This window comes from Castanea sativa, chromosome 8 (genome assembly GCF_040712315.1).
Source record: "Castanea sativa cultivar Marrone di Chiusa Pesio chromosome 8, ASM4071231v1".
In the NCBI taxonomy this organism is placed as follows: Eukaryota; Viridiplantae; Streptophyta; class Magnoliopsida; order Fagales; family Fagaceae; genus Castanea; species Castanea sativa.
Genome location: NC_134020.1, coordinates 44,532,842 through 44,553,450, shown reverse-complemented (window position 1 = coordinate 44,553,450; position 20,609 = coordinate 44,532,842). Strand labels below are relative to the sequence as shown.

At 35.8% G+C, this 20,609-nt stretch overlaps 1 protein-coding gene across 2 annotated transcripts; it reads right to left on the bottom strand.

The window, feature by feature from the left end:
• Window positions 1–3,335: 3,335 nt before the first annotated feature.
• LOC142605609 (peptidyl-prolyl cis-trans isomerase CYP71) lies at window positions 3,336–19,029 on the bottom strand. 2 transcript variants are annotated; one of them, XM_075777033.1, is made up of 14 exons: window positions 18,744–19,029; window positions 18,550–18,635; window positions 13,633–13,721; window positions 12,492–12,731; window positions 12,235–12,356; window positions 11,930–12,005; window positions 11,678–11,785; window positions 11,416–11,592; window positions 11,017–11,234; window positions 10,532–10,664; window positions 9,470–9,693; window positions 7,749–7,902; window positions 4,618–4,783; window positions 3,336–3,687 (listed from the first exon to the last, which is right to left on the bottom strand). In XM_075777033.1, the coding sequence occupies exons 1-13, from the start codon at window positions 18,893–18,895 to the stop codon at window positions 4,700–4,702; spliced, it is 1,863 nt and encodes a 620-aa protein (XP_075633148.1). In that variant the 5' UTR covers window positions 18,896–19,029; the 3' UTR covers window positions 3,336–3,687; window positions 4,618–4,699. The 2 variants fall into 2 exon arrangements, with proteins under 2 accessions (XP_075633148.1, XP_075633150.1); XM_075777035.1 differs by lacking the exons at window positions 18,550–18,635; window positions 18,744–19,029 and having other exon boundaries at window positions 12,492–12,739.
• Window positions 19,030–20,609: the final 1,580 nt, after the last annotated feature.

Genomic DNA, 20,609 nt, shown 5'->3' with positions numbered 1-20,609 from the left:
AAGAGCATATAAATACCTTTCAAGTTTCAAATGACAACTTATTAACTGAAATCAGACCAAGGATAAGTACGATATCAAATTTTCAAAATTTTTAAGGGTAAATTGCAAAATATACTCTTAATGTTTAGGGTTGCTTGGATTTTATACCCTGAAATTTGAAAAATTAAATTTTACACCTTGAAGTTTACTTCCGTTAGTAAAATCAGCCCCTCCATTAGTGGTTTGTTGACATGTCCATTAAGTGCCACATCATACTGTGACATTTGCTAGTTGGACCAATTAAATGGTGACATGTGTTATTTACTATTTAATGTCTTTAACTAAAATTAAAATAAATCTTTAACAATATTTTTTTAAACCATTTTTGATTTTCTAGTTATTCGAAATTTCCCCAAGAAAATCAAGAATCTCTTTCCAAACAAACACTAAAAAATGACAAAGCAATGCAAAAATCCAAATGAATCTAGCTATAAACAAACAGAAAAAAAAAAATCCCAGCATTTTCTTAGAAACCAAACAGAAATTTTCTCAAGAAACCCAACACAATAATGAGCAAAACTAGGGGTGGCAATTTGTGTTCGCGTGTTGGATTCGTGTTGTGTTGACTAATGAATATCCGACTATATGGATTAACACTAAGTCGACATGTTTATTAAACAGATCAAAATTCCTCAACCCTAACACGACCCATTTACTAAACGGGCCAATCATTTCAACCTATTTATCAGATTTTATCAAAACAAAAGAAAAAACAAATTTTATTATGAACCAAATTGATATGATTTATGAAAAACCAAACATATAAATATTTTTAATATAAAATTCAGTACTAACAAGTAATTACATCACATATAATCATTCAAAACTAAAACATATATCAATATTACAAATAATCAGTCATAATATGTCAAAGAAAGTAAGCTACAACAACTAATAAGTTTATATATCTAGGGTTTGAAAGGTAAATTAATAAAATGTCATTTAATTAAACAAGTCAGAAATGTCAAATAGGTTCCATGTGATGGACACTAACCCAACCTATTTATTAAACGGGTTAGTTGTGTCAACTCGAATATGATATGAACCCATTAAGCCTCAACTCATAACTTGCTAATTTCGTGTCGTATCAGGTTCGTGGGTCATGTCCAATTTTGTCACCCCTAAGTAAAACCAACAACCACAATACTTAAAATACAATATTTAGGGCATTCAAAATTGTCCTAAGAAATCAAGATTTCTATCAAAACAAACACTAAAAAAAATTAGGGGTAGCAATTCGTGTTTGTGAGTTAGGTTCATGTCATGTTGAGTCATGAGTATTCGGCTATATGGGGTTAATTCGAACCCGATTTGTTTAATAAACGTGTCAAAAATTCTCAGCCCTAATCCGACCTGTTTATTAAACAGATCAACCCAACCTGACACATTTAATCCGTTTGATTAACAAGTTATGTAATGGTCAATACAAATGACCTATTTAGTAACCCTAGGTCATACCTAACTTGAATAACTTATTATCAATTCCCATACATCTAAAGCTAAAATACAATTACAACCATAAATATAGTAATAAACATATATTTATAACAAAAATTTAAGCAATAATAACAAAAGCTAATACATTTATAAGCTATACAAGTCAAACAGGTCAGACGGATTCACATGTTGAACACGAACATAACCCATTTATTAAATGAGTCAACCGTGTCGACTCGAATATGACCCGAACCTATTTAGCCTTAGCTCATGGCCTATTTTTAAACGGGTTAGTTCTGTTGAGTTCGCAGGTCGTGTCAGATTTTGTCACTCCTAAAAAAAAATTACAAATCAAATTAAAATCTCATTATAAAAAACACAAGCAATTTCAACTGGGCACATATCAAAACCCACGAATTTATAAGCCCTCTTTCCCAAACTCAAATGAAATCCTCAAGCTTTCATAACCTAATGACCAAATCAACCAAAGGATAAAACGAGAGAGAGAGAGAGAGAGAGAGAGAGAGAGAGAGAGAGAGAGAGAGAGAGAGAGAGAGAGAGAGAGAGAGAGAGAGAGAGGCCATCAGTGGTGGAGACCCTTTTGACTTGTGCTGCCATGTATGGTGGTTGTACTACTATGGCTCATGGTGGTCAGTGGGAGCGACTAAGGTTTGGCTGCATGAAGCTTGGCCACCACCACTTGATTTGCTCCGTCACTAGTTTAATCTCCTCATCACTCTCTCTCCCTCTCACTCTCTGTTGAACACATCAATTTGTGGTTTATTGATATTTTATTGGTTTGATTGTTGTTGTGAGAAGTAATTGATGTTAACAAATTTTGAATGAGCATTTTCTAATATTTTTTCTACCAACAAAGGCTTAAGCTTAACCGAAGGGAAGAAGACATTAAGAAAAGTGGATAATTCCCATGAGAAACCCAGCACAATAGTTGCTAAGGAAGTGAATTATTATATTTTTAGTTTTTATTTAATTAATTAAAAAATTTGTTTATTCTAATTATTTAAAGTTCTTAAGTTATTTGTTTGACGTGGATTTGTTATATCCATGTGTCATATTTTAATTTGATCAACTAGAACACTTCATTAGCTTATGTGGCACTAAATGTACACGTCAGCAAACTACTAACAAGAGAGTGATTTTGCTAACGGAAGTAAACTTTATGGTGTAAAATCCAATTTTTCAAATTTCAGAATGTAAAATTCAAGCAAATCTAAATGTTAGGAGTGTACTTTGCAATTTACCATCGTTTTTAAAGTACAAATATACTTTAACACACTTTCAGTTAGATAAGTTATTTCCAAACGGACACTCCATATATTTTTCCACTTAGATTATGAGAGAAATAGATGATTTTTAAGCAAGGCTTGTGTGCATCATATTTGCTCCACACTACAAACTATGAATCCGAAAAGCTGGAACTTTCTCAAAGTAGAGGTGATCCTCTACATTGTGGAACTCCAGATTCATCTACCGTAGGTCCAGATTAGGATTGTTAACAATGTTACTGTCAACCACTTATAACTTACCAAAGGGTTGCAGACAAAGTAATGAAAAATAATGTTGATAGACTTATAAAACATCAGACTTCTTGTGACAGCTGATGCTAACGGTCCAAAAACAAAATGGGAATTGTGATTAAAGAAAAAAAGTCCATTCTTTCTAAGGGTAAAACCAGCATTTGGAGTCAAGAAAATACACAAAAGTAAAAAAGGATGGAAAATTCTCATTTTGGTCTTGCAATTCTATAGCTGTTCTCAGCTCATCATAGGTTAAATATAGCCTAGAAAATCAGAGATAGATAGAAAGAAAAACATAAGCTATCATTCAGATGCACAATCTATTCATGAATTTTGATCCACTGGATCTTTCTTCTACCATTTTTTTAATGATTAAAATATTCTACAAATTACAACATACAATTATCTTTTAAGTAAAATGATATAAAATGATAATAAAAGAAAAAGTTTATCTCATGCAAAACCTCCCTCACAAATTCGGGAAGCATTAAGATAACATTCCAACTACAGGTCAACTCCCTATCAAAAAGAAAACTAAAATTAAAATCTAACAAGAGAAACTATTCGTACATAGACAAGATCCCAAAATAGGTTCAGCAAGGCGTTTTCAGCTAAGGCTACATATTCAATAATGTTACTCTTTGATTTCCTTTCATACGCAAGCACGGCATACCTGGCAAAGGAACATAATCTGCTGTTAGCTATAATAATGATTGCAGGCAATATGGAGGGAGAGGAACAGTTGCACATTCAATGGAATGGAAGTTTTAGGTGTTAAGCAAAAATCCTTAGTTTCAAGATCACTATTTGAGTGGTCACGCTTGTTTGGAACTAGTGTTACGAATTCAATTATAGAAATTACAAATCCTCTCTTTTTTAGTGTAATTCTTCCAAAATGTAATTTTAGGAGTACTTTATGTACACGTGGCTAACCCTGACTTATTTTTTTAACAATCTGTAGTTGACTACAAAAAAATTTGGGACTATGGCTTGCTTGTTCTTGTTGTTTGCGTATACATTTTTTGTATACATGAGGTATCTCCTCTTTGTCAATAAAAGCTACTAAAAAAGGTTGTACTCAATATACCCACAAAAAAAAAAAAAAAGCGTAAATGGTAGCTTACAAATATAAACAAAAAATCTAGGTAGTAGGATCCTTTTTTTTCCCCTAAATATTTCTAAAATAATAGAAAATGCAGTTATGCAGTCAGCCAGTCACATTGGTAGCAGATTTCATGCTTCCTTTATAGCAGTGAAGTTTCCTCACAAAACACAATGGAACTTTACCCCTTAAGGACCTATACGCCATCAATGGGCAGTTTTCCATTCTTCATTCAATCCTTTAACAGTTTTTAACTCCCATCTTCCTCTACTTTTCCTTAAAAGTTACAATGACTTGGTAACTTTTAAGTGAATTTTGTGGTGTGTCTTTGTGTAAGAACCCCATCACCTCTCCCCTGTGTACGTTTGTTTCTCAAAAAAAAAAATATACACACACACACATACTCTTATATATATATATATATATATAAACATAGAACCTCAAATATAGTCCCAAGTGAACTGCAGGTGACTGCCAAAAGAAGATAGACAAAGCATTTACCTGACAATCTTTTGCAGCCAAAGGACATTAATGAGGACCACAAACCAGATCTTGACAGATCAGCCATCAGAAACGAGATACTTTAAGACTTGGGAACAGTCACATTTAGAATTTTCACATCTTGGTATGGCCTATCACCTTTATCTGTCTTCACTTTCTCTATAGCCTGTCAACAATGTTCAAGAGTTTCAGACATTGGTCAATCTTTGATTTTTAGATTCTTAAAAGGAAACAGAGAAATGTACAAAAAATATGTAACAATAGATCTTGTATATATACACATGTAACATGTCCTTGTGCCTTACATGTGTGAATTGGTATGAGCTTATAGACCCAAAGAATTATTGGAAATTCCCACATCCAACAGCATGGAATCTCTCTTCAGTTTTATTATGGTATTGAAGGTTATCAAATAAATGGCCCAAAGTTGGAAAATATATGTAGCAATAGGTGCCAATCATTCCAATTAACAATCATGTTTTGTGAAGCTTTATTGCATGCGGGAAGGGAGGGGGAGGGAACAATATGGCAAAACAAAACAGGGAACAAAAGAGGTAAAATACTATTTTGGTCCCTAAATTTTACTAAAAGTTTGTTTTTCATCCCTAAACTTTAAAAAGTTCTTTTTTTCATCCTTAAACTTTGTAAAGAGATTTTTTAACAGTTTAGAGACAAAAATAGGGAATAAGAATTTTTTTTTTTTTTTGATAGGTAAGAAAAAGTATATTCAAAAAAATGCTAGATGCAAATTAGCACCAGCATAACAAAAGTACAAGAAAGATGAAAAAGCGAAAACATAGAAAAACATTAATTACAAAGAAGAAGAGAGCTAAGGAATAGAGGAAGAGAGTCACTAGATGTGAGTCCCCAAGCCCTAGCCCAATAAAAAAGGGAACCAAAAAAGAGAGCAAGCAGTTGGTCCTCAGATCTATCCAAATTCTCAAACGTCCGCCGATTGCGTTCCCTCCAAATACACCACATCAAACACAACGGAACTAGGTTCCAAATGTAAGATGAATGCTTTCCTAACCAGTTCCACCAACTAAATAGAAAATCTGACACCGTACATGAGGGAACCCATGAAATTCCAAAAATCCTAAAAACAAAACACCACAGCTGATAAGCCTTTCCACAATGTAACAACAAATGATCCACTGTTTCACCATAGCACCGACACATAATGCACCAGTCAACGAAGTCAAAGCCCCTAAGCCTCAAGTTGTCTCCCATGAGGATCCTATCCCATGCAGCTGTCCAAACAAAGAAAGAGACACGCCGGGGTGCCTTAACCTTCCAAATATCTTTCCATGAAAAGACAACGGAAGAAGAGCCATGTAACTTATGATAATATGAACAGATAGTAAAATCTCCGGCTTTTGTCAACTTCCATCTCAACTAATCACCATCATTCACTGAAGGTAAATTGAATACCAAGAATCGAAGGAAATCATCCACCACATCTGCCTCCCAATCATTAGGACCCCAAATGAAACGAACATCCCAAGTTCTCCTATCCCCTGTTCCTTGCCATATCAAAGATGATTCTACGGATACCTCTCTGTTTGCAGCAAAATTGTACAAGACTAGAAAAGCCAAATGGAGAGGAAGATCTCCGCACCATCTGTCTGTCCAAAATTTCACTCTATCCCCCACTCCAACCTTATACTGGACATTTTTGTTAAAAACTTCCCAACCCATCCGGATACTTCTCCACAAACCACACCCATGAGCACCCCTTCCCAACTTAGACGTCCACCCCCCCCCCCCCATTCTTCCCCAAATTTCAAAGCTACCACCTTCTTCCAAAGCCTATTCTCCTCGATTCCAAAATGCCAAAGCCACTTTCCTAGTAGGCTTTATTGAAAGTGGTCAATTTCCCACTACCCAAACCTCCATTAGCAATAGGCATACACACCTTATCCCAACCCAATAAATGTGTCTTAGGGTCACCCCAAAAGAAGTCCCTTTGCAGCTTCTCAATTTTGTTTGTCACGTGTAGGAATGGTGAACAGAGATAGAAAATAGGTGGGAAGGCTAGATAGCGTACTTTTAAGCAGTGTAAGCCTACCACCTTTTGACAAATACAACTTCTTCCACCCTGCTAACTTTCGTTCAATTTTCTCCAAAATAGGATTCCAAATAGAAGGAGATTTATGGGACGCCCCCAACGGCATACCAAGATAAGTCATTGGCAAGGCCCCAACCCTACAACCCAATATCTCTGCCAAAGCATGCACATTATTTACCTCCCCTATAGGAACCATCTCACTTTTAGCTACATTAACCTTCAAACCAGTCACAGCCTGAAAACAAAGTAGCAGCAATCGAACATGAAGGACTTGCTCCACCTCTGCATCACAAAACAATATAGTATCATCCGCAAATAGCAAATGTGAAACACATTCCCCTCTACCTCTCCTACCATCCACCCTAAAGTCACTAAGTAAACCTGCCCCCTCCATTCTCTTCACCATCCTACTAAACACCTCCGTCATAACTAAAAATAACAAGGAAGATAATGGATCCCCTTGTCTCAAGCCTTTAGAACTACCAAAGAAGTCAGCTGGAGACCCATTGACCAACACAGAGAACTGCACTGTAGAGACACAAGTTCGAATCCAGCTACACCATTTCTCCCCAAAGCCCATTTTCTTGAACAACTTCAGAAGTGCCTCCCAGTTCACATTGTCATAAGCTTTCTCAATATCTAACTTACAAATCACCCCCGGAATCTTACTCTTCATTCTGCTATCAACACACTCATTGGCAATGAGAACTGAATCAATGATCTGCTAACTATTTTCAATAGTTTAGGGATGAAAAACAAACTTTTGATAAAGTTTAAGGACAAAGTAAAATATTTTCAATAGTTTAGGGACTAAGTAAAATATTTTCAATAGTTGAAGGATGAAAAAAGAACTTTTAAATTTTAGGGACTAAACCCAAAATTTTGGTAAAGTTTAGGGACCAAAATTGTATTTTACCCCCCAAAAAATCATGTTCTGCACATCTTGGACAGGTTTTTTGGTGCCTTTGTGTGTCCGAGCATACTGATATGCAAGTTGAAGGGAGATATACTACAATATTCCAGGTAATGAACAGTGACCACATAAGTGCAAACTCAACTATACCTGTACAACATCCATTCCCTTTATAACTCTAGCAAAAACCGTATGCTTGTTGTCCAGCCAAGGAGTAGCCACTGTGGTGATAAAGAATTGAGACCCATTAGTGTTTGGGCCTGCATTTGCCATTGACACGGTGAAAGGCCTGTCATGTCGTAAACTGCAAAAAAACACAAATGATTCATCCAATGTAACTTCTACTTAATACACACAGAATTAACTAAATAACAGTATCAATTGCAGAAGCAAAAATAAGTATCAGTTAGTACTTAGTAATGCAGTTTTAATCAAAGAACCAAAGATTTATTATGGTTCCACTCATACCCAACCTATTGCCAGTCATCCAACATACTAGTAAAACCAAACTTTTTCTTCCAAAACATCTAAATTCATTGAAGGTCCATCAAAAAACCAAACAAAAAAAAACACTTATAGGAAGGCAGACCAGGGCCATTCTTTTATACATGCAAGATTGCAACAGCTTCAATCACAACAGAACTCAGCATGACATGAGTTAGGGACACAGATACAAGATCTATTCCAGTGGCCCCCAAAAAAATGAAAGATAGGATTATCAACAAAGACTAAAGGAAACTCAAGTGCAAATAAGTGGTTTAGCTCAAAGGAAAGCAGGATATTTTCAACAATAATGGAAATTCTTACAAAAAATGGTGCTCAAAGTTCACACCCTAACACTTAACACACCAGATAGACTCTCTTTACAGTGAACTGTCTCACTTGTCACACAGGATAGACTCTTTATAATGAACTGCCTCATTCCTTTGTGCATATCATAATCTAGTGTAAATTAGGGTTGCAAACAAACCATGCCATTAATGAACAGCTTGGAGCTCAGCTTGATAAATTTTGTTTGCGTTTGTATATTTATGCTTGTGAACAAATCAACAAACTCAAGCTTTAATTTCAAGTTCATTTAGTAAACAAGCCAAGCTTGAACAGTTTTGAGCAAAATTTGTTAAGGCTTGTGAAAAAGCTCACGCATGGGCTCATCATGACTCATTAGAGCTACAATTGATGGAGGGCCTTCTTAAAATCTTTATAAAGATAGTTTGGTAATTGCTATTATTATTTATTTTTTTTTGTAATTAAAATCTTAATAAAGATATTGATGACTAAAGATGATAATATTTGAAAAGCCCAAGGAAGTGTAATTTGATTCTCTTAATTTTATCATTTGATGGATGCTTGTAATTTGTGTTATTGAATGTTTTGATCCCCAGCTGTATACATCATTTATACTTGGGTGACACTTTTTTAATGATTGAATAAAATTTTCATTACTTATCAAAAAAACAAAAAATAAAAAATTGGTCAAACCCACACTGGTAGCCAATGTTAAAGAGAGGAAAAATCTTATTCTATGAAAAACACTCATTTTTCCATCCATTTCAAAACTTTAATAGGGTTAGGACAGTTAAGTCGGTAATTGGGGCATGTACTACTATGCAGGCCCACGACCTTGATTTAGTAGGTTTATTATTGGGATTGGATGCTTCATGGTTGGTGCTAGTTTGTTGTTCACATGGTGAGCTCTAGTCAGCCTGCAAGCCAGCTCGAGCAGGAATTTGAGGCTCGGATTGAGCTCAAGCCAAGCACAAGCCTGGATAATTCCTTACCAAGCTGAGCCTGAATAATGTGAAACTTGGTTTCACTCAGCTCATTTGCACCCAAATGCTAATGCTTGTCAAAAAAAAAAAATGACAAACCTCTTGTGAAACTCATCCTCAAACTCCCTGCCCCAAATAGATTGCCCTCCAGTGCCATCTCCCAAAGGATCTCCTGTCTGTACCATGAAGCCTTTGATGACGCGGTGAAAAATGAGATTATCATAGTAGCCATTCCGGCAGTGTGTTGTAAAGTTCTCCACAGTTTTTGGACATTCCTCTGGGTACAATCTCATGTGAATATCACCCATTGTGGTATGCAGAATCTGGGAAAACAAGAAATGGAGCAGAAAAGATAAGAGAACATATCACACAAAGGAGAGAGATCATGCAGACAAGGTAAAGTGATGCACAACATGGCATGAAAGTAGAAATACTACATCCACCCATCTTGAAATGAATTATACTCTCTACAAGCGGATAGTAGGACCAATAAGAGGCTAGGATGGATAAGATATAAGATCCAGTGAAGAGATCTTGACACCCAACAGTTCTCCCACCATCCAGAATGAACAGAAGAACTACATACAATTTGACGAAAAAACTTATAAACAATGCTTTGTCTCTCAAAGGGCTTTTTTTCAGGATTGCAATTTAAATTTATTTTTCTAAATATAGGTCATTTCAGAATCAGCAACACAATTTTGGAAATGTAAAATATGCAGGCCACTTAACAGTTAACAACTCAAAAGAACCAATAAAAAAAACATCTAGAAATGTTCCATAGTTTTCAACTACATAAAAAATCTTGGCTGGAAAAATGTATACTTTTCCAGCAAATGGCCCATAAATAGTTTTTAACTTTTATTTTATAAATAGTTAATAAAAATATGATTTTTATGCGCATTTTTCATTCCACTTTCAGTTTTCTGCAACTTTGAAATCCACAAAATTGTTTTTGAGACAGGAAAATTTCTAGTAACAGAAATTCTTCCTTTTTTTTTATTTTTATAAATACCCAAAAAAAAAAAGAGGTCTGATACTAGAAAACAAAATAATTTCCAATGGAGCTCATGCACATAATTCAACTACAATTTTTCTTTAATTTGATTGCAAGTAACAATTTTAATCTAATTTAATAGGAAATACAGAAAGAAAACTCACCACATTGTCAGGAAGAGATGTTGTCACAGACTTTCCAATATCAGACACGGCTAAAAGTTCATCAGGAGGAGGCTTCTCATTAAACACATCTCTTCCCTTAGTTGCATCTTCAGGCTCCTCTGGTTCTCTTTGACTATCAGGACCATAGAAAATATCAGAATTAAGACTAAATGGAAATATAGTTCTTAATATTTATTAATAAATAGCAATAAAATGAAACAGTACTCTGAATGCATTTAGGAAAACAGTTATACTCAAACACGCTTCCCAATGTTAAAGAGAGTACTTGCTAAACATCTCACAAATGATACACCTACACCCTTCTAGACAATTCTAAACTTCATTACAATTAGGTTCATGATATGTAATTTGATGGTCATCGGTACGAACCTGTAACCAGTTGAACATACTAGTGCATGCTTTCAAGAAATAACTAAATTCAGGCAATGGTAACATTATCAGTCAATAAGTGCAAACTCTCATACCTGAAAAGATATATTCTGTGCTTCTTGAAAGCACAACATAGAAGAGTGGGATCTGTCAAAGGCTCTTTGCTCTCATTTACATTTGCTGCAGCTGCAGGAATTTTTCTAACTTTTTTACTGCTTCGGTCACCTTGATATAGTGCAATTCTCAAAAATCTATCATTGTTCTCCACCTTTCCAAGAATTCGGGCAACTTTATTGGTGTGCAAGTTTACTACCTAATAGTAAAACAAAAATAGGAGAGAGGAGACAGAGAATGATGTGTTAAAAATGACAATAAGATTATTCAGCAAAAAAAAAAAAAATGGCAATAGGACCAAAAAAGAAGCTTTTTTCTTGGTAAGAAAAATGAATTAGAATATGAGTTGTATTGCCAATTACATGACAATAATATCTTACTTTTATCCCAAGGAGGGCTGCATATATGACAAAATTAGAGCTTTCATCAAAAACTGCATTTGGTTGTGGTGCGCTTTCTGTTTTCTCAATTTCCTTCTCAACAGCCATTCTTCGCCCAAAATCAATAGCTTCCAATCGATATAAGGGAGCATCACTTCTCTGAAGATCTTGTGCCACCTTAACAACAATAGAGACATGATCATCATAAGAGCTTCCAAGACAAATGTAACCTTAATGAAATTCCAATAAAAAACTACATTACCTCAAGGGATTCATCATAAACTCGTCTTAGTTTACCCGTTCTGAACCAAAACACTCTTATCCTACGATCAGGTGATGTAATCACAAATTGCTTACCATCTGGACTCACCTGAAGGGTAATACAAAAAAGGTCACCAGTGAATTTTTATAGATAAATCAATTAAAAAGAAGAATCAAGAAGATTAAGCATTCACAAAATGCATTAAATCCAACAGTAGACCAAAAAAGTTAAAAGCACATGTGTATATAATACCTCAATAGCAGAAACAGAAGTTTTGCATTTCACAATTTCAAAGAGATTCGTATCACTTTTCAATCTAAAATTCACCCTGCAAGAACCATATAGTAGAAGCACGATTAGAACATCCAAGGCACTGGACAGATTTGAATATCTAAAAATGAAGCAACAATAAACAATGATTCCAATATTAGGTTGTAGTAATCCATTCCAGACACAATCAAGCCATTTAAGGAAGAAAGTTATTCAAGAAACATAGAGGAGTACATAAGTAAAAACACAACACCAATATTTTTTTAAGAGAGAGAATAGAGCAATACTCATTTTCTGGGAACTGAAGTGTAGCGGGGCTCCAATACTCAATAATTCCCTTCACATCGGCAGATATCACAGCATCAAATACAGGGTTGTACTTCATAACTTTTACCGGGCACAAATGTATCTGAAGAGGATATAGAAACCAAAAATAAAATATAAGGGACTAACTAAACAAACTTAACATGTATAGTGAATGAATATGTATATATAAAATCAGAAAATTTTGAAAAGTGTGCTGCTTTGAAGGTTGCTAACACACCTCTTTGGAGATGATTGGTTCATTTGAACCAGATCTAGCATCATATATGTGCACAAATGAGGAGTTCCGATCACTAATGGCAACCCTCGCTTTGACATCACCTTGTTTGTAGACCCATTCAATGGCACCAGGAACAAATGGTAGGCCAATCATGACCATCATATCATAGTTAACCACATCATATATCTTCACAGAACGATCATTTGAAATGGTACCACAAAGCAACCCATCAACACTAACCTGCATAGCTGAAAAATGTCATGGTTGATGACAGCATTCACGAAAAAAATTTGACCACTAGCTAATCAAAACACAAAAATTTCAAATAGATAGATACTCTAACAAAAACTGCACACATCAGCACTATCCAGCACTACTTTGAAGTGAATGCCTCTTTTGCCTATGACCCATACATGAGGACTAGCACAAAGAGTTTTGAAGGCAAAATATTGCACTGGGCCAGCAATGATGGTATAGTTGCTTTTTCATTTTCTTTTTGGGGGTTAAATTTTGTAAAACATGGAAGTAGTAGTTAATATGCCATATTTGCATGTTACCATAAGAAGCTAAAATGCAATTGGGCCACTTATTTTTTTGATAAATGTGATTCGACTACTCTAAATTGAACTAATCTGTATTTTAAGATTAAATGAGAAGTAGATTGAAACAGTTTGTAGTTCCCCAAAATACCACTTTGCATGCATTTTTATATTGAAAAATGAATACAGGTCATAATCTGCATTTCTAAACGAGATGAACAATATTTAGGATACTGAAACCCAGGTTGTGTGGGCATATGTGCCTTGTCCATGCCTAAACACAAATGTTCACTTTTTAAATTAAAACAAGTACTTATTGTGGTTGTTTTAACACATCACCAGTAAAGATTTTGAATGTGAAAGTAGCCTATGATGTTGCAGACTCACAGCTAACAGCAATCCAAAAAGAATGACCAATGGCATGATGCTATGAGCAGTACAAACTCCATGAAACAAAATCACACATATGCATAAAAGGAAGCACGTGCAATTTATGCATATCCATAATTTATAAGAAATGAATTGAGAATCAAAGCAAGGATTAATAATAAACAAGATTCCACATGCTTAAACAAGGAGTCATACAAGGAGAAATAACTCACAGCTATTCCTTCAATTGGACCGAGATGGGATCTAAAATGCTTTGCAAACTCAATACCGATAGGCTTTTTCTTCCAGAACTTCAAATGCCCTAATCAGAGAGGGAAGGGAAAAAGGGTGAGAATAAAGCAATCAGACTGATAAGTTAGAGTAATTTCATCACACACCCATCCCATTAGAAACAATAACCCAACGTGATCTGGCTGTATTGGATGACAATGTTACGACACATATTCCAGTAGACTGCTTTGATCCAATAAGCATATGATATAAAGGAAAATTAAATTAGGGAAATCACCACAACAACCAGGTTCATTCCACAAAGCGATAGTAATTGATACTCTTTTTTTTTGTTGCTAAAAATAGAGTAATCGATACTCCATTCAAATAAGTTAACTGACAAACTATGCCGCAAGTATAAAGAACTCATTCACTTCAAACTACGGAAAGTTCAAATAAGTATTGCGCTATTGCTTCATTTCAATTTTTTGGACAATTAAAACAATACCATAATATTATCTAGTATTAAGCCAATGAACTCCTGCTTATATAGCACCTCTTCCCCTATAACTGTGGAGGGTAAGGTCATGGCTTCAAGATCATTGGATGTGTGTAACATACCAATAAATAAAAAATAATAAAAAACATTGTCTCACCAGTTCAAGTCATCTCATATGGCCAAAGGAAATGTCTAGCATAAGAAATTCTCTTTTAATAGGTAAAGCAACAATTAAGGTAGCAAGAAAAGTCACTTTTCCCTTTCTTGACTATGCAGCTTCTTATCTTGAAATAACTAAAGGCTGCAACAACTTGTCCCAATCAGAACCCAATTTTTTTTTCTGCCACCCCTTCTACTCGTTTCACATGAACAAACACCCTCAGACAACTTTTTCACTTGTCTCAAACATTACAACCTATAACTACATATGTTGGCACCACATATTTTACCATGAAATCTCAAAAATGCTCATCTATCTCACTTAACATTATGCACAAAACCATCTTTGAATCCATCCTCCGCTCCATTTGATGGTTGACTTCAAGCAAGCATTTGCTGCCATCTCAACTACTTTAACTTGAAAAGGAAAAAAAGAAAAGAAAGGAACCTCAACTACTTTAACTTAATAACACATCACACATTCTTGAGTGTTGCTTACATTGGAATCAATCAAAAGCATCTTCCCATATATTGTACCTCACATTCAATTTGAACAAAGTTGCTAACATGTATATCCTTACTGTCAATTCTTTCCCCCCTATTTTTCTTCTAAATAAATAAATAAAAGCAAAGTGTAAAACACACAAACACATGTTCAGAAACTGTTGTCAGTTCATGGAATAGAATTTAGTATTATTAGCTATCCCCACCAATAGCCCCACCGAAAAAAACTATTGTCAAATAAATTGAGTGCTACTGTGAGAAAAACAAAGCAGGTTCAATCAATCAAATAAACATAAAAACTAATGTAAATGAATAATATCCTAAATGGTTAAATAATTTGGTCCAAGACTTTGTATTGTTACAGCACCCAACATAACTTAGAACATAATTTCTTTCAAATTCCATGAAGTAAATTGACTTGGTAAAGAGAAAGAGGATGATTATGACTACACATGATACTGCCCATATTGTTTGGACTGGGTTATATTGTATTGGTGTGGTGTGTGTATGTTGTGCTGACATGTGTTGAGACCCACATCGGGCATGTGCTAGGTTGATTTGGACTGTATAAGCCATTACGAGAACTCTTAATTGTAACATGACTAGTCTTTTTCAGGTACAAAACAAATGAGGATACTGCTTTACTCAATTCATGAAAAATGGTATCAGAGGCAACCTAGTAATGTTGTATGGCTTGGAGACAGTGCAGCACAACATGAGACCTGAGAATTTACATCAGACATTTATGTGGGGAAGATTGTTATACCCTAATTTGGATTGGATTGGATTAGATTCTATGAGTGCATGTGTTGCGTGGGTGCATGCTGAGTCTTAGCTCTTTTCTCAGGTTGTGACACTATGAGACTATGAGTGATGATCACAATGACAGGACAACCAACTTCAAAGGTCTTCTCCCCCTCACCCCGCTCTGCCCCTTTTATTTTCCATTTAAAGATTATGCAGTCTCAAGATACAAAAGTATTTCAAGTTGGAGAATGCAAAGTGCAAAAATCTGAAACATTTAAAGACTTCATCGTCACTTTCGTAACGACTACTCTCAAGTCTCAACCACTCATTAGTCACCGAGGTTCACCTAGGTGATTCATATATTTTTTTTTTTATGAGTAATAAAGAAGTATATTCAAAAACACTACCTTATGCAGAAAAACATAAGGCAGAGAGAAAATTACAGAGAGATAAGAAACACAAGAGAGGGAACAAAAAAAAAAAGGAAAATATACTAATTACAAAGGAGAGAGCTAAGGAACATGGGGAGAGAATCACTAGAGGTGAGTCCCCAAGCCCTACCAGTCAACCAGAGAGCCACTGAAAGAAGCCAATAGCTAGTCATCCGGACTTTCCATGTCCTCAAACGTCCTCCTATTTCACTCTCTCCAAAGACACCACATTAAGCACAATGGAGCTAAATTCCAAATGCTAGACGAATGCTTTCCAAGCCAATTCCGCCAACCAAAGAGCATATCTGCAACCAATCTTGGCAAGACCCAAGAAATCCCAAACGATCTAAAGATCAAACTCCACAACCGATAAGTCTTACCACGATGAAGTAGCAAATGATCCACCGTCTCTCTGTTACAACAGCACATAATGCACCAGTCAACAAAATCCATCCCTCTACCCCTCAAATTGTCACCTGTAAGGATCTTATCCCATATAGCAGTCCACATAAAGAAAGAGCAGTCCACACAAAGAAAGAGACATGCCGAGGAGCCTTAACCTTCCAAACACATTTCCAAGGAAATATAATGGGTAAGGGACTTCGTAACTTATTATAGAACGATCGAATATCAAAATCCCCATTCTTTGTCAACTTCTATCGCAAATATCTCCATTCTCGGTGGGAGGTAAATTTGAACCCAAGGTACAGAGAAATTCATCCACCCCACCCATTTCCCAATCATTTGGTCTCCGAATAAACCGAACATCCCAGCTTCTTCATTCCTCTATCCCCAACCAATTAAGAGAAGAGACCACCGATGCCTCTTTATTGGAGGCAATCCCATACACACTCGGAAAAATCAATTGAAGTGGAGAATCCCCACATTAATTGATCTATCCAAAGCTTAACTCTATCTCCCACCCCTACCTCAAACCGAATATTTTTGCTAAATTCCTCCCAACCCATACATATACTTCTCCACAAACCGCACCCATGTACCCCTCTATCTACCTTGGAGGTCCATCCCCCCCATTCTACCCCAAACTTTAGAGCTACAACCCTTCTCCAAAGCCTTGTCTCCTCAATTCCAAACCGCTATAATCACTTCCCTAGTAAGGCTTTATTAAAAGTAGTTAATTTCCTTACTCCTAACCCACCATTTTTCAAAGGTGCACACACCTTGTTCCATCCCACCAAATGAGTCTTGGAATCCCCCCACAAGAAATCCCTTTGCAACCTCTCAATTTTATTAGCCACATGCTTAGGAATGGTAAAAAGAGATAGATAATAAGTAGGAAGACTAGCTAAAGTGCTTTTAAGCAACGTCAGTCTTCCACCTTTTGACAAATACATCTTCTTCCATCCGGCCAACTCACGCTCAATTTTCTCCAAGATAGGATTCCAAATAGTAGGGGACTTATGGGATGCCCCCCAATGGCATACCAAGATAGATCATAGACAAAGACCCAATCCGATAGCCCAAGATCTCTGCCAAGACATGGACATTAGGAACCTCCCCAATGGGAACCATCTCACTCCTCAGAGCATTAACCTTTAAACCTGTCACTTCAAGGAAACAAAGAAGAAGCATCTGGACATGTAGAATCTGTTCCTCATCTGCATCACAGAACAGAATCGTGTCATCCGCAAACAACAGATGCGAGACACATACCCCTCCACCCCATCTACCATTAGCCCTAAAACCTCGTAGCAAACCAGCCCCTTCAACTCTTTTCATCATCTTACTAAAGATCTCCATCATAACCAGAAACAACATGGGAGATAGTAGGTCCCCTTGTCTCAATCCCCTCGAGCTCCCAAAAAAATCAGCTGGGGACCCATTAAACAAGACAGAAAATTGGACTATAGATATGCAAGTGCGGATCCACCTACACCACCTCACCCCAGATCCCATTCTCTTCAACAAATCTAGAAGAGCCTCCCAATTCACATGATCATAGGTTTTCTCAATATCTAATTTACAAATAACCCCCGAAATCTTACTCTTCATCCTACTATCAACACACTAATTAGCAATAAGAACTGAATCAAGTATCCGTCTACCACCCACAAAACTATTCTGAGACTCAGATATCAATTGATCCAAAACCTCTTTCAGGCGGTTAGCCCACACCTTAGCCAAAATCTTGTAAACACTCCCCACCAAACTAATAGGTCTAAATCACGAATATTGGAAGCATCATTCTTCTTAGGGATTAAGGCTATGAAAGTTGCATTAAGAGATTTTTCAAACTTATGGTGTTGATAAAACTCTTCAAACACAGCTAAGACATCTCTTTCCACAACTCCTCAACAATGGTGATAGAAGGCCATGGAGAAACCATCAAAGCCTGGAGCTTTATATATGCTTTATATATATAACTCAGGAACCCTTTGTACTTGCCTCTAGCTAGTAAAACCTACAGGCACCTCAGTTGCCGAGTAATCCAGGGGCATTCACACTAAACTTGTATCCAATACAAACTAAACAGCCACATAAAAGAAGTAACACTATATCACATAATACAAATTTCTACCAATTAAGAGAAAGCACAAAAACAATGTGTGTGGTTTTACCATCAGCGCTTCCAGTGATGAAGAAATCTGCCGGAGAGACAGCCACATGCGTGACCACGTCGCGATGCATATAACTTTTCTCATACCTGTAAAAGTGAAAAACCCCCAAATTCAATCGAGTTTCTGAAGCATAAACCCTAAACCCTAAACTGTGTTCGAAAGAATACAGAAATTGCAGAGAAGCTGAAGCTTACATGTTAGCGGAGGGAAGCGCGTCGAGATAGGCCTGCTCGAACTGGAGGGGTCGCTTGGGTCGGGCGCGCGGGGCAGGACCCGGCCCGACTATGGGCTCCTCTTCGGTCTCTGCTGGCGCAGAGCCTACGGCGCCGTTTTGTGGTTCCTCCATTCTTCTCTATTCGCTTTGCGTTTTCTGGAAGGAGAATTCAGAGCTCAAAAAGTTTGGGGATTTTGATTTTGTGATTCAGATCAGAGCTACAAGCTGAACTGGTTTACAGTACAACTATGAGAGCTTCTTCTTCGTTTTATGACTGTTGTTGTACTTCGTTGACGTTTAAACTTCAAATTGTTTAAAGTTCAGACGACAAAGTGAACTGTCGTCGTTTTGCCGTCCACGACGACTACGTAATCAAAGGTATTGTTTTGGTAGAAAACTAGATATAGAATGGGCCGGCCCGAGACTTTTTGAGGCCTAAATTGAAAGCTGATTTGTCATAATGATAATCGGAAACCTAATGCTTCAAAGACCAAAGTCAAAGGCAATGAAAATTTTGGAAGAGCGGAAATGAAAGTAGGCCCAAAAGATATTTCTACCATTTCGGGAAACACAAACAGCTGCCTAGCCGAACTTTGGGCCTTGAGAGATGGGAATCTGTACTCTTTATATATATATATATATCTATATATATATATATATATATATAAATAAGTGATGGGAATCTATCCATACTTAATTGTTGAAATGGATGCTTTGTCTACTCTTCAACTTATGAAGAATTTTCCTATCAAAAAAAAAAAAACTTACGAAAAATTCTACTCCTAACCATCACTTTGAACCTTTACTTACTAATTGCAGTTGCAGGAACCTTTTGATGGGCATGCCTTGGATTTATATTAATTACGTCTATAGAGAAGTTAATCAATGTACTGATATATTGGCAAAATTTGGTATTAATTTAAACTATTTTTTTATAACTTTTGATCACCCATAGAATGTGGTGGAGAACTTATTCGCCCTAGATAAGGCAGCAAACGTTAGGCTTATTTCTATTTCTATTTAGTCTAACATATTATTTCTTTTAACAAAAAAAAAAAAAACCGTGTCAAATCGAGTCGATTTGTTATGACATGAGTTGATTTATACTAAACATTACATTCTTGCAAAAAATGTTTCAAGTTCAATAGTTGCGTCAAATATTGTCATTCTTAAGTTCGAGCAAGGACAATAATTGAGACCAGGTGTTTATTTTAAAAGACAATTCTTGAATTCATATGATTAACTCAAAAAGCTCTAATCTTTAATAATCCCTTTCGAACTGAATTTTGATGATGAACATACACCCCAATGTTTGACTTTTCTATGGACTTTATATATAAGGATTCTATTGATATTTATTAAAGCTACGCACACAAAGATATAATAATCAGAATCTCTCATTGACACAACTCAATGATCCTCTTTCTTTTCCTTTGTCATAGGTGTCCACCAATCAAAATCTAGTTGTTCAATCAACTACTACATCAATAATTTCTATGAAACTAGAATGTATTAAATTTAAAGCTTTAGCAAACAGACTTGCATATCATTATGTATGTCTAAATTGACTACTAGTTTATCATCTTCTTGTTTGCATCTTTCCCTATCAGGTTTTTTTCCTCATATGTTTTATTTATTTTAAATAAAAAAAATAACAACTGAATTGTTGGTTGAACTCATGCCTCAATAGTCAAATCAATTAACTTTTATGCCAATTCCTTACCATGTTCAATACAGTTTCAATAACTATACAGGAATCATTAAATAAATAAATAAATAAAATACACACACACACACACAACACACTACCCAGGAAACGTTAATTTTTACGAATAACATCTTATTA